General features: G+C 36.5%; 1 protein-coding gene across 10 annotated transcripts in view; it reads right to left on the reverse strand.

Moving 5' to 3' along the window:
* Nucleotides 1-16826, reverse strand: part of LOC143256056 (zinc finger MIZ domain-containing protein 1-like) — a 181290-nt gene that overhangs the window by 101096 nt on the left and 63368 nt on the right. For 9 of the 10 annotated variants that reach the window (XM_076512720.1, XM_076512721.1, XM_076512710.1 and 6 more), the window contains one exon: nucleotides 15317-15445. In XM_076512720.1, coding sequence (XP_076368835.1) covers nucleotides 15317-15388 — 72 coding nt within the window. In that variant the 5' untranslated portion in view covers nucleotides 15389-15445. Of the gene's footprint in view, nucleotides 1-15316; nucleotides 15446-15775; nucleotides 15930-16826 lie in introns of those variants that run through there. The other variant, XM_076512714.1, reaches the window with a different exon arrangement.

A 16826-nucleotide genomic window follows, 5' to 3' on the forward strand; every position in this document is an offset into this window, starting at 1 on the left:
TATTTAATTTACACAGTTTTATTAAAACGATTCGTAGTTAAATAAAACGTTTGTGATATAATTTTATCAGCAATAGCAGTTTATGTTCGCTGAAAGTAAATTGTTAGTGATTTTCAATCCCAAAGAGAGAACACAGTATCTGAAATACGAATACTACGTGTAAATCTTAAATCATGTTTAAATTTCTTGAATATGATAAGTAGAATACATAAGTGCTTTTTTATAGTACGCAATATTTAGCAACTAGGTAATTTAGTTTTATGTTTTCTTGTTTAGAGAAGTCAGTGTCAAGGAAGTTTTCAGTTATTAAAGAAATTATACTGGTATTGGCATACACTGCCTGGCTACTTATCAAAACACTAAACTAATATTGGATTGGCCCACATTTTCCTATAATGATACTCTGGAATCAACGTGGCATTAAATCTACGAGATGCTGGAAGGTCTCGTTTGATTGTAGTTCATCCGATTAAGGAGTATATGTGTAAGATGCAAATTTCTCACAGTTCTCAGTAACGGATTGGTGAGCGAATGCAACGTTCAAAGTTCATCCCAAAGATGCTCAATTGGATTGACAGCCAGTAATTGTATTGCCTAAGGATGATTGTTTAAGTCATCACTGGGCTCTTTGAACCACTTCCGGAAAATGTCACTGCAGAGTGTTGTTGCCTTGTTGTGTGGTAAAAGTCTTTGCCTATCTAGTGGAAGTGCAGAATTACGAATTAAATGCAATTGACAACAACGAAATAAAGCCACAGTTAAGTTATGTTCCATTTTAAAGGAACCAAAGACCGCAATCTTTACCACTGGAACGCATATCATAAAATTGCTTCCAACAGCTTGTACCTTAATCAGGATTAAGTGTCTTATGTACTTTTTATAACATGCTTACGTTACTATCGGTACAGAAAATGGTGAAAACGCGAATAATTAAATCTAAGCATTACTGCAGTCATGTTATCCTGTATGTTTAAATCTCATGTAACTAGCTTATGGACTATTTATCAGATGTCCAATGCTAGTATTTGTATGTCCCACACATATTACGGTTGAAAATAGTCAAATTCTGATCACCATTAAAAATATTTTGTGAAGTCTTGATCGCCGATGAAAGGATTGGTTAAGAGATATTGTCTGACATCTGTTTTAACTTTATTCAAGCCACTGGTTTTTTCTTTCGCACTGTCACAAGGGTTTGAAGCTGTAGTTTTTCTGTGTGCTTTTTCTAGTACTGTATTGTTTTCTTTTGCCATTGTTGATAGTCACCTTCGAACAGCTAACCAAATAAATGACATTGGTAGATACGCTCCTACTGGTTGAGCACTTACTATTATGATCTTGTGAAAGTCAGTAATATACTCTTCAAAACAAGAAACGCAAAATGGATATTTTTGTTATTTTAAAGAAAAATATATGTAATAACGTTGCAAGCTCAGAGTATGTGATGTTATACGTGTTAAGGCACTGATTGTCAGACCACAATGACAATAAAAGTTGTGCGCTTTGACAACGAAGGAAAACTTCGGATTTTTCGCCAAAACGCATGCGTGTCCAATAAATTTGTTTGAGAGATCTGCATGTTCTGCAAGTGCAACATGTGCAAAATCCCTATAAAAGTGACAGGTTCTCGGTTTCCATAGCTCAGTGTTAAGCCACCGACAGGCAATACAGTTACGCCAAGACTGACTGAAGCACAACGCAACAACGCCATTGGTCGCTTGAAAGCAGGCGAATCTCGATCAGATGTTGCCAGAGCTGTGAATGTCCACTCAAGCACCATCACAAGGTTATAGAATCGTCACCAACAACATGGATCAACTCGTGACCGTCCACGATCTGGCAGACCTCGTGTAACCACGCCCGCACAAGATCGCAACATCCGGTTACGTCACCTTCGGGATAGGACCACCACTGCGACGTCTACTGCCTCAACCATATCAGGGCTGCGTAGGATTTCCGATCAGTCCGTACGCAACCGTCTACGAGATGCAGGAATCCGACCTCAACGTCCAGTCAGAGGCGTCATCCTCACCCAGCAACATCGTCAAGCACGGCTGCAGTGGACTCGGGCACATCGGGTATGGCCTCATCGACGATGGAGGCATGTTTGGTTCAGCGATGAATTACGTTTTATGCTTCGTAGGCAGGATGGAAGGACTCGTGTTTACCGTCGCCGAGGTGAACGTTTTGCAGCAAACTGTGTGCAGGATGTTGACAGATTTGGTGGTGGCAGCGTCATGATGTTGGCTGCCATCGCCTACAATGCCAGAACAGACCTTTTGCACATTCGAGGGAATCTTACGGCTCAACGATACGTCGACGAGATTCTTAGGCCCCATGTGCAACCCATCATGGTGAACGTCAACGATGTTTTTCAACATGACAACGCCCGTCCTCACACAGCTCGACTCACCACTGTCTTCTTGAGACACCACAACATCAACGTTCTTCCCTGGCCCTCCAGATCACCAGATTTAAACCCGATCGAACATCTTTGGGACGAGTTGGACCGACGTCTGCGACGGCGACAACCTCAACCGCAGACTCTACCTCAGCTTGCAGCAGCTTTGCAGGCTGAGTGGACAGCCATTCCACAGGATGTGATTCGTCATCTCATCGCTTCCATGGGCAGGAGATGCCAAGCAGTTATTGATGCTCACGGGGACATACTCGTTATTGACGTTGAGTGACGTTAAACTTCACCTAGTGAGCGTGGACTTCGCCTTTGCAGACTTTGGATGTTCAGCAGTGAATGTGCAAAGTTTCACACATGCCATACAGAACTACCAGGAATAAACTTGTTAACAATTTGTCTCATATTTTGCCTTTTGCGTTTCTTTTTTTGAAGAGAATATATTTAATTTTGCAAATTGTCTACATCTCCTCTCTTACAGAACTCATAAAATTATTTGATGCAACCATGCCTTTTATGCATATGTGTTTAAATAGAGCGCTACAAATATGTGTATGTGTGTGTGAGGTGAGAGGTTCTTAAGGTATATAATTAATGTTGAGAGATTGAGTGCGCTATATTAAAAGAAATTTGGAGGCTCATCTTGAAAATAGCCCTAATTTGTAGTTTATATTCCAAACGGTCTTGTTGAGAGGCTGTCATGTCTAAAGTACGTCACTCCCCCATGCTTCCTTTCCATAGCTCTTTTAGGGCATGATTATGATGGTTTCTCAGTTATAGTTTCAACAGCGCGAATGCACAGACATTCATAAGCTCTGCATCCGTTGACATGACCTACAGTTCTTTCTATGGAATAGCGTAAATATCTGTTACATTATCCAATTTCTTAAGCCTTATGGTATGCATAGGTTCAAAAGATATGTTGTGGAATCAAACTTTTATACACTGAGATCCATCTTGATAGTGTTGCTTACTGTTGCCTGAGGAACGTGCCACTGATCTTATTTTTGTGGATTTTCACGTGTTACAAGACGCGACAATTTGCGACCAAAGCTAGGGTGTACTTTCTTGCAGAACTCTTTCTGGATAGTTCTGGTGTACCATGTTGATCCATATCTCTTAGTTTTCCAATGCAATCAAGTAAAAAGAATAAATTTGAATTAAAAACTATAAACCCCCAATCTGAACACAAGACATTCAACATTCATTGGCATCGCACTAATTACGAAATGTCAAACAATGTCTAAATGTAGTTCTAATACATTACATTTCACAATGACTTGATACTGGCTGTAGCTACCACGTGATTAACTGATTTGAATATTCAAAGTTGTTTTAATATAATAAACTTAATCCTGTACTTAAGGTCTCAGCGTTTTACAATTTTATCTTTCTTTATCTTCATAAAAAGATATTTCACCAAGGAACATTGATGTAAGCTATATTTGATTTTTGCTTTCATAAATAACTAAGTGGCACATCAAAATATATTCCGACTTACTACGCTAGAAACCGGGTTTCGATATCCGTAGTGGGTAGAGCACAGATAGCCCAAAGTGCAACTTTGTGATCAACTGCAGACACACGTGTAATAGCTAAGAGATATAAAGTAATAAATAAATAAAACTAAATATCATCATTGATCCTTGGCAAGCAAATCCTTTCCATTTCCCCCTTCCGATATGCAATCAACGTAATGTTGACGTAATTCTTAGAATTTCTTCCGTCGCGGAATATAGTACGGATACTCCTCACCAACCTTATCGGTTCTGGAAGTAAAGCAGAACTTCGTGTATAAGATCATTTTTTTTAGAGGCGGGAGGGTGCAAAGTAACAAGATTGCTTTTAGTCACGCTAAGTGTTTGAAGAAACTGTACAGAAAGTGATTTAATCTTATGTCAGTGTCTAAAGAATCGTCTCGCTATACTGATTGGTTTTAAGGCTACAATAATTCATTTACTTCCATTAAATATTTAATTATTATAAAACAGATCATGTTGTTCATTACTTTAAAATGTGTGGAATACAAGCAGAAAACTGGTAATAACATATCGTGTATTTAACTATTAATATTTATTAACTAAACACTGAATTTCTGTGTGTGTCTCTCTCTCTTATTTAGGCCATGATGGCCAGGTGGTAAAAGCACTCGACTCGCAATTTCAGGGTCGCAGGTTCGAATCCCCTCACGCAATTTCAGCCGTGAGGGCGTTATAATGTGACGGTCAATCTCACTATTCGTTGGTAAAAGAGTGGCCCAAGATTTGGGCAAACCAAATTTAATGTGGTTACCTGATTTATTATAATGAATTTCTATAAATTCCTAAAGAGATTTATATGTGTATATATATACACACATACACACACATATATATATACAGTCATGTGAAAAAGTTAGGACACCCTATGTAAGCCTGTGCATTTTTGTAACATTTTTGGATATATAGATATTTGATCTCAATTGCAACAATATTGAGAGATTATAGGAATATAACTAAACAATTAAAACTGAAGAAAAGAATTTTCAAAATCTTCTGTAAATGTAATTCTACAAAAATGCATATTCTAACTGAGGAAAAAGTTGGGACACCCTACCTCCTAATAGCTAGTGTTACCCCCTTTGGCTGAAATAACTGCAGTGAGATGCTTCTTGTAGCCATCTACCAGTCTCTGACATCGGTCTGAAGAAAGTTTGCCCAACTCCTCAATGCAGAATTCTTTCAGCTGTGAGATGTTTGAGGGGTTTCTTGCATGTACAGCCCGTTTCAAGTCACCTTACAGCATCTCAATGGGATTAAGATCTGGGCTTTGACTCGGCCATTCCAGGACTCTCTATTTCTTAGTTTTCAGCCAGTCCTTGGTGGATTTACTGGTATATTTTGGGTCATTGTCGTGTTGCAGGGTCTAGTTCCGCTTCAGTTTTAATTTTCGTACAGATGGTCTCACATGATCCTCAAGCACCCTCTGATACACAGTAGAATTCATGGTGGATTCTATTATTGTGAGCTGTCCAGGTCCTGCTGCAGCAAAGCAGCCCCAAACCATGACACTTCCACCTCCATGCTTCACAGTTGGTATGAGGTTCTTTTCCTGGAATGCTGTACTTGGTTTACGCCAAACATGTCCTCTGTTCTGGTGTCCAAATAATTCAATTTTGGACTTATCTGTCCCAAGAACATTATTCCAGAAGTCCTGGTTTTTGTCTTCATTATCTCTGACCAAATTCAGTCTGGCCTTAATGTTTCTCTTAGAGAGCAAAGGTTTTTCTCCTTGCACACCTCCCATGCAAGTTAAACTTGTGCAGTCTCTTTCTGATTGTAGAGGTATGCACTTTCACATCAACAGTAGCCAGAGCCTGCTGTAGGTCCTGTGATGACATGTTAGGGTGTTTGGAGACCTCTTTTAGTATCATGCGGTCTGCTCTCGGGGTGAACTTGCTTGGACGACCAGACCTGGGCATGTTGGCAGTTGGTTTGAAAGCCCTCCACTTGTTGACTATTTTACGGACAGTGGAATGGCTGATTTCAAAATCTTTTGGGATCTTTTTAAATCCCTTACCAGACTCATAAGCTGCTACAATTTTCTTTCTGAAGGTCTCAGACAGCTCTTTTGCTCTCACCATGGTGCTCACTCTCACTTCAACAGTCAGGAGCACACCAAACTAAATGACTGAGGTTATAATAGGACAAGCCTCATTCAAAATGTGCACCTGGTGTGATACACCTGTGTGTGAGTTGAGTCATTTTAGGGTGGGAGAAAATGTGGGGGGTGTCTTAACTTTTCCTCAGTTAGAATATGCATTTTTGTAGAATTACATTTACAGAAGATCTCGAAAAGTCTTTTCTTCAGTTTTAATTGTTCGGTTATATTCCTATAATCTCTCAGTATTGTTAAAATTGAGATTAAATATCTATATATCCAAAAATGTTACAAAAATACACAGGCTTTCATAGGGTGTCCTAACTTTTTTTTCACATGACTGTGTCCCAGATAGTCCGCCAACATAAACTACTAATATTTGACAAATATGCACAAAACTGTAGCTGTCAACAATTATTATGAACTGTTTCACTTCAGAAAAAAAGAAGAAAAAATAGGGGTTTGGACGTTTTATAAAAGATTTGGTACATTGTTTTTGTTGTTAAGCGCAAAATATACACAGCTTGGTGTCCATGTTCTGTCTACCACAAGTACCGAAACCAGATGTTGGTGTTATAAGTTCTAGTCATACTAACTGCTAAGTCGCAATATGATAAATGAACATCTGTAGGATTATTCAGGAATTATTACTATAAAAAATATCTACAATAGAAAAGTCAATATTTAACCATCGAAATCTTATGTTCTACCTTTATATTCATTGCTTAGTATGACTGGTGAGATGAATGAAACCTAGATGCAAGGTTTACATTTTTAACATGATGAAATGCTTTTGGAAGATGTGGATTAAATCCTTCATGTCTTTCTCTAATTATTTGTTCTTGTTGTTTTCTAGGTTAATGTGTTATTTGTTTGTTTTGGATTTCGCGAAAAGCTACTCGAGGGCTATCTCCGGTAGCCGTTCCTAATTTTGCAGGTTAGACTTGAGGGAAGGCAGCTTGTCATCACCACCTACCGCCAATTTATGGGCTACTCTTTTACCAACGAATAGTGGGATCGACTGTAATTTTATAACGCCCCTACGGCTGGAAGGGCGAGCATGTTTTGGTGTGACAGGGATTCGAACCCGCGATCCTCGAATTACAAGTTGAGTGCCTAAACTACCTGGCCATGCCGGGCCTCTCTTGGGTTACTGCTATAGTAGTCATATATATATATATATACACACATATATATTATTTGACTGTATCGGTGCATGATACTTTCTCTGCTAACTGTTAATAATTTATTCCACGTATTTCTAGGATATGTATGATTTTACAAATAATCAACCGTTCAACTCTTTTGGTATTGGAAAGTAACTGAAAGGCACGTCAAGAAGCGTTAACTGATTAAATCTGTTTGAAAATGTAAATAAATAAAGGATATATAATGTCTCACAAGCGCGTTAAAATACTGGGGAATAGCAAAAGCGACACCTACAATGCTCAGTAAACGTTCTATATATAACATATATGCATGTGAAATCTAATATTTCCAGTGAAGTTCAAGACGACTACGCTTAGACCTTTCATGCAAAATTGGCAACTTTTTCAGAATGTATACGTTTGCCAATAGTGTAATGAAATCTGTCTACGAACTAGAATACAAATTCGAAGATCAAAAAAAAAAAAGGACAAGTTAAAAAACAAACAAAAACGTGCACCAGAACAAGGTAACAAAGGAAAACGATGACGCAAATCAAAGCCTCTTACTAAGAAGAGAAACTCTATGGTAATATCGATCCGAAATCCAATCAATATCCTGACTTCCTCACGTGGCCCATGTTCTGTCTTCCGTCAAAAAGTTGTAACCAGGCAGCTGACGCCCTTCAGATAACGACACTTTCAGTTAGCTACCAATTACTGAAAAAAGATGTGAAATTGTTCGGGTGAGGTGAAAATCGTCAAGTTCGATTAGTGGTGTCCGTGTTTGAGTGAAATAGAACTTGTCATTTCTTTCAATAAAACCAGCTTTTCTTTTTTGTTGTTGTTGGTACGAGCCCACGTCATCAATTATTTTTATGGTCTTTAATCATAAAGACAAATGTAATAACATATGTATGTATGTATATATGTGTGTGTAGTGTAAACATATGTTTATATTTATTCTTAGCTCTTCAGTGATAATATTTATTATTAAAACATTAAATTTATTACAGCTCACTTTTCTTTCTTCAAAAGATGCAGATATTTGAAGGATCCGTTAATGTCAGTTTTGTTCCTATAGTCTAATAATAATATGCCTTATTAATTAATAATAGGCCCGGCATTGCCAGGTGGTTAAGGCACTTGACTCATAATCCGAGGGTCGCGGGTTCGAATCCCAGTCACACCAAACATGATCGCCCTTTCAGCCGTGGGGGCGTTATGATGTACGGCCAATCCTACTATTCGTTGGTAAAAGAGTTGGCGGTGGGTGGTGATGACTAGCTACCTCCTTCTAGTCTTACACTGCTAAATTAGGGACGGCTAGCGCAGATAGCTCTCGTGTAGCTTTGCGCGAAATTAAAACCAAACCAAAGTAATAATAATACGCCAAAATCACATTTCGTTTTATCATTAAATCAAAATATCCCAAACTCAGAATTGGCGGTGGATGATTTTGATTAGCTGCCAGACCTCCTTTTAGATTGTTATAAAGAATTTTGGACGGCTGGCAGAGATAGCGCATGTGTAGTTTTGCACAAATATTCGAAACAAACCAAAGTAACATATTCTTCATTGAAACAGTGAAGGATTGTGGTATTAAATATTCTTCGTTTTACAACCAAAACAGCACCATTATTATTAAGCGATGTGAAACACGTATATTCTGTATTGTATTGTTATTTTTCCTGATTAATGACCAATGGTCATGTGAATTTTAAAACTTCTGTTTGTTTCTTTTGAATTTCACACAAAGCTACTCGAGGGCTATCTGCTATATTTAGCAGTGTAAGACTAGAGGGAAGACAGCTAGTCATCACCACTCACCCCAACTCTTGGGCTACTCTTTTACCAACGAATAGTGGGATTGACTGTAACATTATAACGCCTCACGGCTGAAAGAGCGAGCATGTTTGGAGCGACGGGGATGCGAACCCGCGACCCTCGGATTACGAGTCGCACGCTTTGCCATGTCGAGCCAAGAGAAAGACGAAAGAAGCAAACAAAAACACCTGTTGTACCAATTAATAGTGGGATTAACCGTAACACTATAATGTCCCCACGGGTGAAAGGGCGAGCATGTTTGGTGCGACTAGGATTCGAACCCGCGACCCTCGGATTACAAGTCGAACGCCTTAACACGCTTGGCGATGCCGGGCCCCTTTTGTTTGAAGTAAAAGAAAGTGATATGTTTTATGTTAACCTTCAAAAGTACAACTTTGTGTGAGAAAAGAAAACAGAAAAATAGCCGGAAGTGCATTTGATCGCCTTGAAACCGGTTCCACTCGATATACCCAGAAGCCTTGTATACTCTATTGATGTACACACACGTGTTCAAAGTTCTAAATTTTAATTTTCTGTTATCGCCACATATTCTAATCTGCAAGTATTGAGGATTTAATCAGTCTTTAGATAAAAGGTCTTCCAGGCATTATGCTACCTTTTGAACCACTTTCGCTATGCTGTTGTCAGTTTTATTCAGTAAGGTTACCACTATTACACACAACTGCCTGACACTGCAATTTTCATTGTAACACTCTTTTTGAAGGACGCCGATATTAATCTTACATAAACTTTTCACAGACCTTTTAAACCAGACATCGTCTTCCAGGAGTACATTCAACTTTAAGCAGGTCAAAAGCACAAAACACCATTGGAACTAAATCAAGAACCTTAACAAATGTGTACTATAAAGGAATTGCTATTATTTCAGTTTATTCGACCAAATGTAATATGGAAACAGCCACACTAATTTCGAGGTGTGGCTGGAAGCTTTCGAATATTTGACTTTCTAATTACTTGTTCATTATCTTGTTAACAGTACTGGAAGATACGTCAATCTCATTCCAATGGTTTCTGGGTCAGAGGGTTCTCTCTCATAATCATGACTTTCGCTTGATGGATTTATTAGGTGGAAGCGTGGTCTTCTGAATTAGATGCTGTCTTAAGCATTCTACTCTGTGATGTTTATCATTGATAACACTGGTGGCTTTTTTATTTATAATGTCGTGTCGTTTGGTTCTGCATTGTTTATTAATCACGTTACACAAGTCCTCTTTCTATGATATATGTTATTCTCCATTTATTAATCGGTCCTTACTGACATTCCACTATGAAATAGTTAGAAAATTGCCGTGAGCCACATATATAGGTGGTAAACACATTACCCAGTGTGCCACCACTCGTATCTGCAGTGAATGCTATTGCATTAGCACATGCAAATCGTTCTTATTAAGTGCGATTCACCTTTTGTAGATTTAAGGCATTAGATGCTACAACTTAACAAAATATTAAGAGCATTTGCCTGATTATAATATACAACTCTATTGTCATACAAATTTTCTATAAGGATAGTTTAAGTTAAGAGCTTTAGAGAAATACCATGATGAATGACTTTTAAAAATTCTAATGTTTTCGCAACTGTTGAGTGAATATAAAAAATACATCGAAAGTGTTTCGACGTTCTATAAAATACACCGATACTTTAACCTTACTTCTTACTAAATTATATATTAAACAGCACTTTCAATCGTTGTTTAACGAGATTCTTGACAGTTTTAAGCACCATTTACTTTTCGACATCATATTCAAAATGTCAGTCACAAGCTTAAGTCTTTACGTTAAACTATCCTAGGAATGAAATGGGGTAACGTATTGATTAAAGTAGTAACGACCTTCCCATAAACAATCAAATTTAATTAACACAAATACCCTAGTTTTATGACTTAACAGAGTTGTTATATTTTAGAAAACCACTGAGTATAGTTGAATAACGAGTGGATCTACTATTTGAACGTTAGAATTTTGAATTTGTAAAAAACCCTTAAACGACTTTTGTCGAAACCTTCATTGAACATTGTGAGCCACATTGGATGTACTTATACTAACTTGAAAGACGTGTTGGACATATTTACACTGATCCAATAAATCTGGCTGACTTATTTATAACAATCCGACAACTAAGTAGGATGTGAATGAAAAATAACATTAATACAACAAACCTGGCGCAAGGACTTACAGTAATCCAACAGATATAAGCGTAATGACAACAGTAAAATTAACATGTAAATGTTAACATTAATATAACAGTAATATAATAATGTACTTAAACTTTACTAAGTAAAGAGATGTGGCAAAAGTAAATTTACATTTATCTACCAGAGAGCATAATCACACTAATTGAAAAGACACTAACGCAAAGGTGAACAACGGGCTAACTGCGCTGCCCTCGTCGCAGGGAATCGAACCCCGGATTTTATTATTTACCGCTATCCCCCGAGGGATACGTACTTACAATACTCTTGAAAGTAATCTGTTAAAAGAAAATCAACGTTTCTCTTCCTGTCACGCTTTTCATAGCTTATTTTATTTTGGTTATCCTCTTAGCGTTTCGCCGTATTGATTATACAATAAACTTGTTTTAAAAAAGAAAGTTATGTTAAAAATAGCGAATATTTTATATTATACTTCATTTATTTCATAACTGAAAAGTATTATTAGGTTATCATGATTACTTTGTATAACTTCTCTTTTTACACATTTAAGAATATTATCATATTTACTCTCGTTTCTTTACTTTTTAATTCTGTTTTATTTTACGATTAATTTATTCTCTAATACGACACGGATCATCGTACCAACTAGTGGTATTATTCTGCACCTTTTGCTACAACATGGATCATCCTACCAGTTGATGGTATTATTCTGCACGTTTTACCACGACATGGATCATCGTACCGACTGATGGTATTATTATACACAATTTACTACGAAATGTGATCCTCGTACCAGTTGATGGTATTATTCTGCACGTTTCACCACGACACGGATCATCGTATCAACTGATGGTATTATTTTGCACGTTTTATGTCTTCCTTTTTTCTTTTCACCAAGACTTGAACGACTTTTACCTATTATAATGTTCATGTAAGATCCTTCGTGATAAATTAAGTTATTTGGATTTGGAAACAGACAATATTATTTGGACACAACTGATAGAAATCGTAAATGCGTAATCTGATTTCTAGTATGTCATGGGCTTTCGAAATACAAAAATTATAAGGTTTCTGGTATCAAGGCTATCATGCTCTTTCAGAATGTGCAATCAACGTGTTTATGATTTTAAGAATATCACGCTCTTTCGAAATACGCAAATTAAAACGTTTCAAGGATATCATGCTCTTTCGTGTGTATGTTTTCTTTTAGCAAAGCCACATCGGGCTATTTACTGAATCCACCGAAGAGAATCGAACCCCTGATTTTAGCGTTGTAATTCCATCCACTGCTCTTTCGGATTACGCAGCTACTATTTTTCTAAGTTTAAGGATATCATGCTCTTTCAAAATGTGCAGCCAACATATTTGTGATTTCAAGAATATCATGCCCTATCGGAATACGCAAATTAAAAGGTTTTTTGGTTTCGAGGATATCATGGTCTTTTGGAATACGTAGCCCAACATATTTCTGATTTCAATAATATCACGCTCTTTTGGAATACGCAAGCTAACAGATTCCTAGTTCATTTAATTAAGTATCATTATGAAAGGATCCTGTATCAGCTGTCCCTATGTTTAGGTACTATAAACAAATTCAGTGTTCATGTCTATCGATCAGGCTTTTTTTTTTTTTTTTCGTAACTGAAAACGATGCCACTCCCTAGTGGAACAATAAAAACATATATATAGCTAGAGCGAAATTTGTTAAAGCAACTACTAACACGAATTTCATTAAAAATTTGCGAACCTAAGCTGCATCTTACAATCTGCAATCAATAAACAGTTGAAAAGAATAAGTTATGTAACAAGAAAAACAAATCTTGTTACATTTATGTATATATATATGCATGCAAGACTTGCAGGAGAATGTTTAATTTAGGTTAACTTGAAGCAAGCGGGTTAGTATTGTTGGCAATTAATGTTTAAGAAAATTCATCCTTTTCATAAACCTTTATTTGAAAGAATTTAATAAAAAGGTAGTTATTAAGTCGCGAGAGCGTATTCACAGTCACGCACGAGCTGACGCTTACAGTACAGTTTACTTACAACACTTCGTAATCCTATACTTATCATTTTAGGAAGAAGAATCAGAACAGAAAGACTACACGTGCTTTTACCAACAGAATTATCGATCTTCTAGTCAACAAGTCCAAAGTCCTGAATATAACTGAAAAACTTTTGGACTGTGTTAACGAATAGACAATGTTTGTGACTTGGGACTGGTTTCTCCTGAGGAATGTTACCTAGGTGATACGTAAGAGTACAAAAACACGGTGGAAGATGGAATGGTTCATGTTGAAATTGAACTAGTAAGAGCACGTGTCATCGTACTTCTTTTCTACACAAGTCTCAGAGGCCATATAACGTTCATTTGAGGTACTGTGGTTAGATCCGTGCGGTAACACAATGGGGGATACCGAGCTTTTGGCAGTGCGGCCCTATTAATCTTGTTTTCCATTTGCTTGGTTTACTGGTTTAAACTGCAAGTAGCAAACGGATGTTTATTACGAGCGGCATGCTGCATACGAAAAACATAGGCTACGATCGACAAGTATTATACAATTTACACTCGTATGGTGAAAAAGGAAATCAATACACAGCGCAAGTTTAATTAAAAAGTAGTTCCCCTGGTTGCCAATGAAGGAAAATTGCGATTATTTGCAGAGAATATAGGCTACTACTAAAAATATGCAAAGACTTTAATACGTTGATGTTTCAATCACTTCAGTGTCTTCTACTGGTATGACAAAGGCTGTTATTCAAACCATATTGTGTCTATTAGTTTTCATACACTCGCGCAAACATGGATATAGATAAATGTACATATTCGGAGTCTGTTTGTTTGTAGTTAAGCAAAAAGCTACATATCGGGGTATCTCTGCTCTGCCCATCGTAGGTATTGAAATTCGGTTTCTAGCGTTGTAAATCCGAAGACATACCACTGTGTCACTCGGAGTTGACATTATCTCACATATTCTTTTTACCCACATGTGTGTTATAAATTTTCTCTTTGAAATAATTGTTTGGTTTTGTTGAATTTTGCGAAAAACTACAAGAGAGCTATCTGCGCTAGTCGTCCCTAATCAAGAGAGCTATTTGCGCTAGTCGTCCTTAATTTAGCAGTGTAAGACTAGAGGGAAGGCAGCTAGTCATCATCACCACCAACTCTTGAGCTACTCTTTTTCCAACGAAAATCAACGCCCCCACGGTTGAAAGGGCGAGTATATTTGGTGTGACGGGGATTCGAACTCGCGACCCTCAGAATATGATTGGAGTGCCTTAAGCACCTGGACATGCCGGGCCTCTCTTTGAAATAAATAAGAAGATACAGGGGAAAAAATGTGAAGAGAAATAATGTAGAAACGATAGTATTCAAACTCGAGTTTGTTGCTCTGATGATCTGTGCATTGTTACAACAGTTAATGTACGACGAATCAATATGTAAATAAAGGCATTAAAATTCTGTTTAGTTAACTCATTAAAGAAATTTTATGTGAGAAAGCTGTTGTAGTCTATAATGATCAGTATCTGTTTGATTCATGACCCCAAAGACTACACAAAATATGAGAAGAAAATATAATTTTCTGCTTAATTTTTGAAGATATGAGAGTGGAAGTTTAATCAATTTTTAAGTCTTGAATTCTTAGGTTGATTCCATATATATATATATATATCTGTACACTATTTTAGGGTTAAAAATATTCATCGATATAAAAATATTAACTTTCGATAAATTAATATTAATTCTTGCCCACTGAAACTTATTGATTTAGTTTTACTGAATAGGTTTGTGTTCACAATAGACCAAAAAATACAAAATGTTGTGTGTGTGTGCACATTGTGCTATATACTGTACCTACCGAGGGGAATCAAGCCCCTGATTTTACCCCTGTAAATCCGAAGACTTACCGCTGTCCCATCGAGGTCGCAATCGTGTGAAAACTTAGATCATTGTATGTCTATTCACATACTCAAAAATGTGTGTTTGTGAATTTTAAAAACTACAAGTTTTGTTGTTTTTTTCCTATTCTGCATTAAGCTGATAAATTTTCAGATCACTAACAATACTTGTAAGTGATCCTCTTTCAATATTATTTTTTTCATATCAGCTTCTTCCTTACCTCTTTAATACACTGAAGGCGTTCGTTGGTTTGTTGTACATGTCTTTCCATTGCCGTTACCATAGCAGTCATGGCAGCTTTCTCACCTTCACTTATTTATAGCGCTCTCTGGTGGGTCATTCCAACATTCTGAAAATATAAATATGTGGGCTATTATAAAAGAGTCGGTTATAGAAAAAAAAACATCATATACCAAAAACTGCGGAAAACCTATCTAATTATATTAAAATTATATAAAAAATGATTGTTTTTAATAATTTCTATTTTTTTAACCAATAATTTTTTTCTAGATAAAGAATTATATTCGTTCAAACGTTATCAGTGATAACTACTACAATTTTAGGAGAAAATATGTCATACTCATTGATGCTAAAAATAATTACTTTTTTCTCATTTTTCCAGTTATTTTTTGAAGCTGAATAATTGTATATACATATATATATATATATATATACTTACGGATATCTTCAGTGGTAGCTCCTAGAATTCCAGTTTCTGGAGGAATTACGTAATAAGTATCCTTTAATTTTTTACTCAGAAAACGACGTTATTATATGAATTCCGCAATAGCCACTAAAACACTTTATAAACGAACCTCTTAATGACGTGCCTTACGAATGTGGATAATATATATTCATGTACACATGACTTAAATGAATTATTTTTCTTTGAAAAGCGTTTGTGTAATAGCTTTGTGTTTTAAACACGTGATGGGGTTTTTGATAATATCTAAGTGAGCTTGTATAAAATAAATAAAAATTGCATATGTAATAAATAATAAACTTACATTTATTAGATTAGTTGTAGTTTGTTTGTTTTTTGCATAAAGGTGTTTTGATGGCTCTCTCTGGTAAGTATATGAAGTTTGAAATCGATATGTTAATTACTGTTATTTTGAAGTTTATTTTGATCATTTGAAAAATACGTTCATTACTATCTCCATAAATAGTAATAACACATTTCTTGTTCTAGTGGTGAGGGCTAAAAACGAAATCAAAACTGATTCATTCTCACTATAGCCCAATTCAACAATCTAAGGCCCCCCAGTGTCTCAGGGGTATGTCTGCGGACTTACAACGCTACAATCCAGGTTTCGATACCCGTGGTGGGCAGAGCACAGATAGCCCATTGTGTAGCTTTGTGCTTGATTAAAACAACAGCAATAATCTAAATTAAAAAAATATGAGTGTACAATTCGTTAATCTTAGTTATGAGCTGAGGAGTGCGAAACTGGCAGAACAAATTTATATATAACTTGGATACTGAATATATAAGTTTAAGGTCAATTTGATATTGTATGTTTTATAAAAACAAAACGAACGAGGATGAATGCGTTATACTAAACGATTTTATCTGACGATCGTGGCTCTTAACAACAGCCATGCAACATGTTTCCATTGCAAAAGGCTTCGTTATAAGACTGTCAAGGTCAAATCACACCATTGTTCCACGCAGTCTTTCAATAAATCGTCTTATTTACGAGAACGAGTGTTTTCCAGCGCCCTCTTCA

The sequence above is a fragment of the Tachypleus tridentatus genome, chromosome 7 (genome assembly GCF_004210375.1).
Source record: "Tachypleus tridentatus isolate NWPU-2018 chromosome 7, ASM421037v1, whole genome shotgun sequence".
Classification (NCBI taxonomy): Eukaryota; Metazoa; Arthropoda; class Merostomata; order Xiphosura; family Limulidae; genus Tachypleus; species Tachypleus tridentatus.